Raw genomic sequence first — 11,514 nt, forward strand, 5'->3', positions numbered from 1 at the left:
GTCCATAGTTTAAAATATAAAATGAGTGGGCTTTTGTGGGATGTAATCCAGTACATGTAAGCTAGCCATACAGTGTCATGATTTTGAAACATCAAACTATAATATACATCAAAGCGGGTTTCTCCTTGCACCTCCTCCGACCACTTCTCCGGTACCCAAAAAGTTTTAAAATTCTCACTTCGTCCTTCGAGTAAATGTAACTATTTTTTCTCTCATTTCACTGATTTACCTCCAAATTCTTTTTACAACGAATGTCGATATCCGGTATCTTATTTTGTTCTACAGATATCAATATCTGGTACTTTATTTTTATTTCAAATTTTACCCGTTACGAATATTAACATCCGATATTATAATTATTTTTATTTATGAATGTTGATATTTTATATTCAATTTTGTTCTACGGATATCGACATCCGTAATTTTATTTATTTTTCTTTATCAGATATCGACATCCGATATATGTATACATTCTTTCTTTTTTCTTTAACTTTATTATTTTATATTCTAATTTATATTTTAAAATTCACTTTTATTTTAAATTTTTAATTTATTTACTATATATTTTAAAAATAAAATAAAATATTAATACATATTTATATTTGAATATATATCTAATTTATTTTTATATGATGTATATGACATAAATAAATTAATTAAATAAAAAAATTAATTTTCAAAAAAAAAAACAAAATTTAAAAGAAAAACAAAATATATGTATGGGACGTCGACATCCGATAACTAAAAAAATTAAAGTTTTGAATGTTAACATCCGTAGAATAAAATTAAACACAGATGTAACTTCTGAAAATAAAAATAATAATATATCAAATGTCGCAATTCGATATATAAGAAAAAACTAAAAAAAATATATCGAATATCGATTTTCGTAAAATAAAAGAAGTAACAGATGTTGAGATCAGTTGAAAAAAAGACTTGGAAGTGAGTCGGCTAGAGGGAAAAAAATAGTTATTTTAAGTGAGTGGGAAAATGAGAATTTAAAATAAAATTAAGATTTTAGAAGAAGTGTTTGAGGTAGAGGGAGAAGCCTCGTACTTCACCTTTATTTCTTTGTTCATAAAGAGGACACTAACCCATATTTTAAATTTGATTTGTTATTTCTATGGTAGAGTCTCATATTTGGTCCCTAAAAATACAAGCTTTAATGATAAAACCTGTGTTGCAGTAAAAGAATGGCAGACATGCATGCATTGTGCATTGAGTGCAGGTGATAATAATATAATAATAATAATAATAATAATAATAATAATAATAATAATAATAATAATAATAATAATAATAAAAGTTACCTACCTGCGGTCTAAATTCACATCTATGATACCAACATGCAAATCAATACACCTCTTACGGATGGAAACCTTCATCAAAATTTTTTATGTAATTCAATGCTGTCAACCCACATAATAATAAACACAAGTCATACACACCTATCATTCATATCAACAAATTTACAATTTTACTTTCTCTTACATATATTATATATTATTAAGATAAATACAATTTGAAAATAATACTAATAACACTTATGATATTATGTAGGTAAGTTTTCTTCTTATAATAATTTTAACTCTTCTTATACCTATTTACTACAACCTTCTTAATGATTAAAAAGAATTGTATATTTTTGTTTCTTATACATATTTTCCGTATAAAAAATACAAGGATATTATTAGAATAATTTAATGAGATCATAAATAGTTGAACACGGTTATACACGATTTTTTTTCTAACGAACTTTTATATATTTTTGTAGACGCAGGTATGTAAATATGATATTGGTATTTAACTGATATGAATTAAGAAAAGTAATTGAATAATAAAATTTCATTCATAAACCAAAAAAAAACCCTCATCTCATAAATCAAATAAATTTAATGAAACTAAATTAAATTTTTAATATAGCATGGACATGAAACCTTAATCTTGAATGGAGTGCATTGGTTGTGCATTTGTAAAGTTGACATTATTAAATATATTAAAAATAATTAAATTGACCTTACATTTGAGTTGTGATATTAATAAAGAAGTACAGTACAGAGAGTTATTTAGGAAGCATGTTAGAGTTGCTAATACCCTCCTTAAATTGCATGATGGTGTACAGGTACAGAATATGAACACACCCTGTTCTCGCATGGCGGACAATAAATGAGACCACGCTCTGCACGTGCAAATGCCCATTTCACGATCCTCTCAACGACATATATTGCATACTCAATTTTCTACTATGCATCACACGCTACTGTCAGTTCACCATCTACACCATAAAATTATTTTAATTTTGATTAGGAGAGCAATCTTGGGCAAATCATTCAAATGGTGCAAGATTTTATAAATATAGGAGCAGAAAGGGATATTAAAAATATGGTAAGTATTAAGTGCATAGGGTGGTTCTCTCCCCTGGTGGCAAAGGCAAAAATAGGTGAGAGTGAAATATGATGTTTAGAGTGGGATACTGCATTTGTGTAGTGGGAAGCAATGGTACCACATGGACAGCGTCATAAATATGTATGCATCAATTACAGGTCTCAGCAGCAGTATAATAAATTTGTCTCCATCTCCGTGCATTCCAAGCCTCCTCTGCCGACACTCCTTCCACCATTTCACTTCAGTAATACTACTATTTTAAGGTTTCAACTTCTCACCCTCTCATGCACCATTGTGCTACTAACACTGTCAGAGAAACCACACTCACCAAAGTCAAGGCATTTGCCTCACACTTCACACTCCTTCACTAACATCATGCCTCTGCATCATTTTAGAGTTTCATCATCTTCCAAACAGAATTGAGTTTTAAGGAATGCATGTATCTCAACACCACTAGTTTTTACAAATTAAAAGGAATATTTTTTGTATATGTGTACATTTCACGAGGTAAAAACGTAAATTCCTTTTCTTAATGCTAAATTAGTCAATGGAAGAATAAGAAGAGCTCTTGGGTTTGGTAGGAAGGCTCCAAGCATTTTCATGATTAAATTAAAAGTTGTGTAAGTCAACCTTGGAATCTAACTTGTTCATGCAGGGAAGGAGACATGTTTAAGGAAGTCAAACAAATATTACTCGGGCACTGTCATCTAGAATCTTGTTTTTGAATTCTGCACTGTGTAATTTTTAAATATTTGGATCTTATGTTAAGATAAGCAAGGAAAGCATCACCAACCCAAGAACCTTAAAGAAATTTGTTTGGTCCATGAGTGGTGAATGATTAGGAAATATGGTAAGGATGATTCTGTAAGTAGAAAAAAGATGTCACATTTTGTGGTAAAGTCGATGTACGAGTTTATATTTTGCGAAGAGTATTAGGAAAACTACTTATGGAGTAAAATTTGAATGTCCTACCACTAAAGAGCAGAGTAGGTACAGTTGTTGAATTTGGTAGGAAGTTTGGTCCAATGTGGCACGAGCAATTGAAGTTTGGAACTCAATTCTGAGACGGCTAATTAATTTGGATCTTGAAATCCATTTGACCCTGGGCTATCCATTGTTTATGTTATTACAGCGCCATGGTAACAGTGTGTGCATGTGTACACAAGTACCTATAAACTAGGCTTAGGATTGACCACATATTTTCCAAGTTTACCGTTTTAGGTACACTCTGAAGGGACCAGCTGTGCAAAATTTTGGTTGGGTTGTCTGTTTCGTTGTGTTAATTACATTCACATCTTTAAAATGGTAAAATAATTAAAAAGCTACCAAAGCCACCTGGACTTCACTCCACCGCGATTAGGATGACACAGTTTTAGACCAAAGTTAATTACGTGGCTTTTTTTTTAAAAAGGGGTCACTTTGACCAAGAATTAGTAAAAAAGGATAGTTTGATTTTTTTTTTCAAAATAGGGTCAAGTTATCGTGGTAGAGGACGACATTAAAGGTGAAGTCGTCCTCCACCGTACCGATTTCTTTTTTTTTTTTTCCAAAAAACGAAACCGTGCTCTCAGAAACCGGTTTCTATATATTTTAAAAGTGAAGTCGTCCTTGGACCTGACGACTTCACTTTTTGGTTTTTTTTTTTTTTTTTACACATTCAGCTTTATATATATATATAAAAAAAATTATATTATTTAGTTTTTTTAAAATATTTGTTTAAGTAAAAATATGAAAAATAGTTTTAAAAAAATTCTAAAATACTTAATCGTTAAACCTTAATACAAAATTAAGAAGATAAAATGATACAAATTAAAAAAATATTAAAAAATCCTTCGATAATTATATTTGAATATTTAATTTGTTAATGTTTATTTTATTTGTGGTTTAGTTAGTCTACTAACTATCAAGTATCATTTAATAAAATACTAAATTTGTAAAATCGAACGAAGAAGTAGAGAACGTTTTGACCAAATCAGAAGAAACTGGCGAAAAAATCACCATTGAGGATGTCACTTTATTTCTCTACTGTAAACAAATATTTAAAAAAAAAACTAAATAATATATAATTATATATATATATATGTATATATATATTTATAGAAACCGGCTTCTCAGAGCACGGTTTCAGTTTTTGAAAAAAAAAAAAAGAAACCGGCACAGTGGAGGACGACTTCACCTTTAATGTCGTCCTCTACCACTACGACTTGACCCTATTTTACAAAAAAAAATTCAACGAACCCATTTTTACAAATTCTTGATCAAAGTGACCCTTTTTACAAAAAAGCCTAATAACGTTCTTCCAATCTCAGAATGTTCGTCTCGTTTTTCCATTTTAACTGCTGCTATGAGATGAGATGTTCGAAAGTAAGTTCATAGAATTTACGAACCCATCCAACCTAACATGAGTCACATTCCAGTTTCTCTAACCACGCACAATTAATTTAGCTAGCATGGGGATGGTGATGGCCATAAATGTGTACACATTTGACCTCGCCCCCACAAAGATGTGAAAAGATAAGGATATTACTATTTTAAAGCGAGGTTTTCTATCAAGTACAGGAGTAAGAGCATATACCCCCATATTTAATCTATAGTTCAATGTAGTTTTAAAGTCGTTCAAATTTAATGGTTGGTACACCCTTAAAAGAACTTTTTTGTTAAAGGTAAAAACTGTTTACCAAAAGAAAGGGAAAGCTCAGAAGATTAGTTTCCAGGTTAATACATTGGCTTAGACTACATGAAACTGAAAATGGGCAAACAAATATATTAATGCAACATTTGCGTGTTAGAGGCTAGACAACACGATTCAACAAGTTATCGCTAAAGAGAAAAGGAGGAATACAGATGGAACTATTAAAATTAAGAATTTAAGGAAACAAAGCTTAACTCATATTGACTGCTTTGGGAATCTTCCTCTACGAATATTGTTGGAGAAGATAAAGAAGTAAAAAACGTTATCTGATAAAGCAAAAGAAAACCATAAAGACTGCCTGAGAATTGAGCAAGAAAGCGAAAGAAGGTGGTAACATCACTTGGGCTTTGGAAGCACCAAAACTCGTGGTTGGTTGTTCCATAATCATGTTCAGACACACAAAGAGACACGCGCGCGCCTTTCATCAGAAACGTAACCAAATTAACTTTATTTATTCCCTACTCACTGTCTTCTGCACCCTATACTTAAAAAATTGTTATATTTTCCCTTTGGGTCACCATTTTCTTCCCTATGCTCGATTCATTTGACCAAGACCGTCGGAAAATGAGCGAAGCTTCCACACATGCAGTAACATGCGGAATGACAAAAGTTTTTAACTACGCCTTGCACTGACACTGACTAATTTCATATGCTTACAACTCAGTAATTCGGGAGTCATAAGATGCACATTTACTAAGTTTTAAAAAATGAGTAAACAATCGACATTACAACTTCGCCTGTCTCACCTTTATAAATATAATTTTATACGAACATTTAATTAATCAGTATACGATTGATGATGTGATTCAACAAGAGACACACTGGACTGGTGTGCACACAAATAAGATTGAATCCCAGAATTGCAATTAGTATACTACTAACTCCATAACAATTGTTCTTGACGATTCTAGTCAGTTGTACCATTCCGTTTTTCTTTTATATATATATATATGTGAGAAAATACTCAAGACCATACTCTCTAATGAGAAATTAAAGTAAATTATGGTTACTATTTACAAGCACACAGCAGCTACGTAAAAAAATAATGTAAAGCATTCATTATCTGACAATTTCATTATCAGGAGCACTGACAAAATAACATCATAAAACAACCGGAAATATAAAAGGGCTGTTTGGTACATCAATATAGACTGAGCATTGTTCCTGTAACCCTACTCCATTATCTCGGCAAAACACCCACGTTGCCTTTTCAAGCACATAACTTCCACACCATGTAGAAGTTGTCAGCGCCAAACTGGCTGAGGTCGATGGTGGACTCTTTAATATTACCACCATCGACGCTTAGATATGTTGCTAAGTAACAAAAGTTTAATGGGTCCACTATACCAGAGTTTCGCCACCTTACCTCGTTTATGGAAGGTAAACTAAAATTAACCTCCAATTGCTCTATTCCGAAGTGGAAAAACGAGCTCCAACTCCATAGTTGGATTCTGCATTGAGTATAAACATTCACTCAGGTGTGCATAATACCAGTGAATTTTTATGCTCTATTTACAGAACTATTAAGAGGCATGAACAAACTTCCACAAAAAGAACCAACTGAACCCCCTACTCTAACATCTAAACGTTAGTAGTCAAAAACTAGTGACTGCTATTAACAATTGCCTTGAATTGATCCTACCCCCAACGTTAGATTTCCATCTTCCAGATCATGTTATCAATACTGCAATTATGTGATTTCTCCAGTGCAACGACTTTGGCTCGGTGTACTGCTGATGAGTTTTTTCCTCTTTCGTCCTGAGGAAGTTCACAAGCTTCGCTTACAGAACCCGTTCGCAAATCAGCTGGGGGAATGAAGCAATCAACTGAAAGACCTGGTACATTGAATGCAACCTCTTCAATCGTCCAGGCCTCTTCCATTTTTGTTTTAGTATGGCTCATGGCCATCTCCCCAAACCTGAAAAGGGTTACCACGGAATGCCCAGAGTGAGCAATCATTATACCTTCCACAGGCTTGTAATCACCGAGGAATGAATTGATTGTGGTCTCCCAATAAACTGCATCACCCCCATTAGATTGGATGCGCGTCAGATGAGAGTCCTCAATGTGAACAAGAAGACCAGTCTTCTGGCTAAAGTAGCCAAACAATACATGCCTTATAATCTCGGCAGGACCCTCACTCCGAGCCTTCAATGTTTCAGGGTCAGTACAAAGCTTCAGGATGAAGCAATCCTCACCATTGATGTTTTTCTCTCCTATGCATCTGGCATCAGCAAACATACTTGCAGTGGTTCTAGGATCAATACCCTGATCAAACAAATATACACACTTAGAAATTAAAGAGAAAAAAGGAACAACCAGAGAAAATCACAAGTTGCAAGTTTTAAAACAAAATCAACCTGAAGAGCACGCCGCAAAGGCCTCACGGGTCCCTTGGCCGTATGAGCACCGAGCCAAGGGGTGTGCCTCCAGACAAGCTTGCCATTGCAGCCAGCATGAACCTTGCTGCCCCCAACTACAAGCTCTACATACCACATGTCCGGATTCATCTGCCAGAGCACGAATCCGCCAGACTCCGCACACCTAGACGCATTTCGGTTCTTCACTACCTTAGTCGCAGTTTCAAACTCAGAAGCCACCATTTTAACCTTTCCCATCGCATAAGCATTTCGTATAGAGTTCTGCAACTTTAGCCCCCCAGACGCTGCTAGGTACTGCTGCAATATGTACTGGGCAGAAGAAGTTTCCTGCAAGGTTTCCCATGAACAAAATAAAACCCAAAAAAGAGTTAAGAATATTAACCTATCACCATTGAACTTCACTATTAACAATAAACACACATTTTATACTTTAATTTCTAAAAAGAAGAAGGTTCCTTTCTCCCCCTATACTGCAAAATAGTTAAATGCATCAATTTAAGAAAATTATGTGAGTTATTACTGAGTAAAACTATCTCATAAAACAAAACCGGGTTGAAAGGCTCTTGTTTCGTCCATATCCTAACTATTTTCATCCTAAATTTCTGTTCTCAGCAGGAACTCTTAGTGAAATTACAGAGACGAAGCACGTGACTGAGTGTGTCACTGGTTAACGATTTGAGCCAGACACTTGGAAAAGAGATAAAACTAGAAATCCCAAAGTGAATCTTACACGGGATCAAAAGACGACAAGGAGCATAAAACGTTACATAAGTTACCAGAAAAGCCATATTATGAGTAGCTGAAGAGAAAACGACCAAAAATCCAAAGCACAAGCATCCAAACAAAAGAGAGAGATAGAGAGAGAGAAGGAACGAATTCATTCACTGTAAAGTACCGAAGAAACAGCAAAACACCAAAGCATGTTCGAGAAAAAAGAGAAATAGGAGAAACGTTATGACTGAGAGGACTCACAATGGGAGTGTCTTTAATGCTGAGGTGAGGCAAGGGGTCGGTGGCGCACACGTGAACGGGAGCGAGTGGGGCGCCCATGACACCGAGAAGGAGTCTCAGATCAGACCTCTTGTAAGACACGGAGGGGGCACGTGAGAGCTGGCCCTTCATCCAGTTTCCGAGACCCGACCCGATTCGCTTGGGATCCCCGTTCTCGGTGGCGTCCGGGTCGGGCCCCTCGATAAGAGGCGTGAGCGTCTCACCCAGCGGGCGGAGACTGGCGGATCTCGCGACGGAGGAGTCCGGGTTGTGCTTCTTGCGGCGGAGGAGACCCGAAATGGGGGAGGCGGTCCGGGCGGGGCTCTTGGAGCGAGAACGCGACGGGGAGAGGCCGCGTACAACCTCGTCTTTGAGAGCGGAGAAGAAAGACTGCTTATTTTCCATTGGGGAGAGTAGAAAAGAAAAAGAAAGAGAGAAAGAAACCACTCCTAGAAGGGTGAGGAAGAAGTGGTGAGTAGTGAAGAGAAGGGAAAGAGAGAAAGAGAGAGTTTCATAGATATAGAAAAAAGAGAGAGAGAGAGAGAGAATGAGAAAACGGTTTTGGAAGAGTGGGAGGAAGTGAGTTTTGTTTGGAGCAGTGTGTGTGGGTGGGTTTGTGGGCGTACGGTTCCGCTGAGAGAGAGAGAGTGAGAAAAAGCGAAACAGAGAGAGAGAGAGAGAGAGAGAGAGAGAGAATGGTATTTTATTTGCTGCTTTATGGGAAGGCTGAAAGGTTGTGATAATATTATATAGCTCTTTTTGGTCAGTTGCACTAGCAGTTGCAACCGCGGAATATTTACCTTTTTTTTTTATTTTCTTGTTATTTCGTACACACATGAATTTCATTTTCATTATATCATTTAAACGCTCTTTCCTAATGTAATAATACGTATCTCTTCCTAACACACCTTTCCTCTTTTCTCTATCTTTTTTTTTGTTCGGATTTAAGGGGAAGAATTAAGAATAAAAAATTAGTATTGAGAAACGTAAATAGAAAAATATATTAATATTAACAGTTGCAATTCAATAGCTTTCAGAATCAATTAAGAAATAATTAATATAAAAATATACAATAATTTAATATGTTTTTAAATGACGCTTTTTTTAGTTAAATTTCGTTTGCGTGTGTATCTCTCTATTATGTATATAATGTCGTAATTTAGAATATTTCTTTTTTATCATATGAAATATTTAAACTAATTAGTTTTTTTTTTAGTACAGAATTAACTACTACTTGATAGTTCCAGTTTTTAAACATATTTTTAACTTTATTAGATATAGTATAAATTAAATTAGGATTAAATTTGAATTTAGGAGAGATTCAAGGGTTGCAAAAGCCTAATCCATCTAAAGTAATTTCCATCCCGAAATACGGGAACATAATTCATGACATCCAAGGCAACAACAGTTGTTCTGGTAATGTTAATTGCATTTTTTATAGTAAAAATTTACTATTAAAGAAATTCATTATTTTTTATTATTTTAGGAGAATTGCTAAATTCTCTTATAATCAGTAAAATATATTCTGAATTTCATGAAATGAATGCATATTGTGCAGTTTGGGTGCTGATGATAGATTAATGACTTAACATACTATAATTCATGATTCTAAAATTAATGCATAATGATTTCGAGTATTTCTTTAGTAAGAGTAATGAGTTAATTTTAAGTAGGATTTAGAAACTTTTATTATACTACATACAGTTGTGAGGATTAGTAATATTTCTAAAAAAAAAGTAAAAAAAAAATGGTGAAAATGATATATAATTTCTCAATTTCATATACAGTTTTTTTATTTCGAAACTTGTGTATTTATAAATTCATTAAATATTGGTGAAAATATTTTATGGGTTTAAATTGATGGATTTTTGACAGCATGAACAGTGAAAATAATTTCATTTTTTGTTATAATAGGGACACAAAATTTAAGAAGTGAAATCACATCAAATACCACGAGGCCAACTTTAAATATAGTGGCCCATGTATACACTCCCGATTATTAATATTAATGATTTACCACATATTAAAAAAATTACAAATTTCAAAAAATATTCTGACTAACATGTATTGTCTTCATAAGTTCAAAAGAAAAATATTGCGTACAAATTTTCTGGTAAATATTTACAGATATTTTATTGTATTAATGTCAATTGAAAAAGTATTGAGAATCCTTCCCATATCTTCTCAATTCAGGAATCTGAAATATATTAAAAATATTTTGGATACTAAAATATATATCAAGGTAGAAAAATCTCAAGCTAAATAATTACATCATAATGTGGCCAAAAAAATTAGTACCTAGTAACGTGATCTCTTTTTCCTGTGTTAGTATATTTAGAATTTAATTCACGTGTTGCTGAGAGACTAAAAAACAAACGAATAAAATCTCTACCAATATTGAGAACCAAATAAAAAATCGTCAGACCAAACACCTCCACAAAATTTGTTGCGAAAGATTTCTTAAAATATCAGGTTTCTTATTCCCGGTCTGGATCCAATCAAATAATTTTTTTAATTAAATATAATATAGTCATGTCGTGAATAAAGAATACTTAAAATGATCATATATTTAGTCATTTTCATAGCTAATTCATGTTTAACATGTATTTGCCGGTTAATTAATAATCATTTTCTAGCCAAACTCATTGATTAAATCTGTTACTTTAGAAGTGATGGGCTTCAGGTAAAAGATAATTACACAATAATTAGTCTTGTCGCTGAAATTCTGCGTTAATAAATTTAATAAATTTTCATATGATGAAAAATTATTATGAATTTTAGGATATTAATTTAGTTGATTGTGATATTAAAGTTTATAATAATGTTTAAAGTAATCTTATTTGAAAATTTTAGATTAACATGTTGATTTACATATAAAAAATGACAAATATTAGATTAATATTAGCATTTTTTCAAATTCGTAAACAATAAAATAAATCTTTTAAGTTAAAGTATTAAACATCACAATGTTCGAGTTTTTAACTTTCTATAAAATTAGATATTTTATTTTAAATAAAATAAATAAATAGGAGAGACAAAATCGATTATTCAAGTCTATTTTAATCT

General features: G+C 33.1%; 1 protein-coding gene across 1 annotated transcript; it reads right to left on the reverse strand.

Annotated features, from left to right (window-relative positions):
* Positions 1–6,108: 6,108 nt before the first annotated feature.
* On the reverse strand, positions 6,109–9,164 carry LOC114191660. Its single transcript, XM_028080982.1, has 3 exons — positions 8,431–9,164; positions 7,438–7,785; positions 6,109–7,345 (listed from the first exon to the last, which is right to left on the reverse strand). Exons 1-3 carry the CDS (start codon positions 8,851–8,853, stop codon positions 6,728–6,730), a joined length of 1,389 nt encoding a protein of 462 aa, XP_027936783.1. The 5' UTR covers positions 8,854–9,164; the 3' UTR covers positions 6,109–6,727.
* Positions 9,165–11,514: the final 2,350 nt, after the last annotated feature.

Source organism: Vigna unguiculata, chromosome 7 (genome assembly GCF_004118075.2).
Source record: "Vigna unguiculata cultivar IT97K-499-35 chromosome 7, ASM411807v1, whole genome shotgun sequence".
In the NCBI taxonomy this organism is placed as follows: Eukaryota; Viridiplantae; Streptophyta; class Magnoliopsida; order Fabales; family Fabaceae; genus Vigna; species Vigna unguiculata.

Excerpts from the sequence above, each read along its gene's own strand:
- LOC114191660 (XM_028080982.1), bottom strand. The coding sequence starts at position 8,853 with ATGGAAAATAAGCAGTCTTTCTTCTCCGCTCTCAAAGACGAGGTTGTA. Across the intron at positions 7,786-8,430 it reads GCATTAAAGACACTCCCATT|GAAACTTCTTCTGCCCAGTA; the intron begins GTGAGTCCTCTC and ends GAAACCTTGCAG. Across the intron at positions 7,346-7,437 it reads CTTTGCGGCGTGCTCTTCAG|GGTATTGATCCTAGAACCAC; the intron begins GTTGATTTTGTT and ends TTGTTTGATCAG.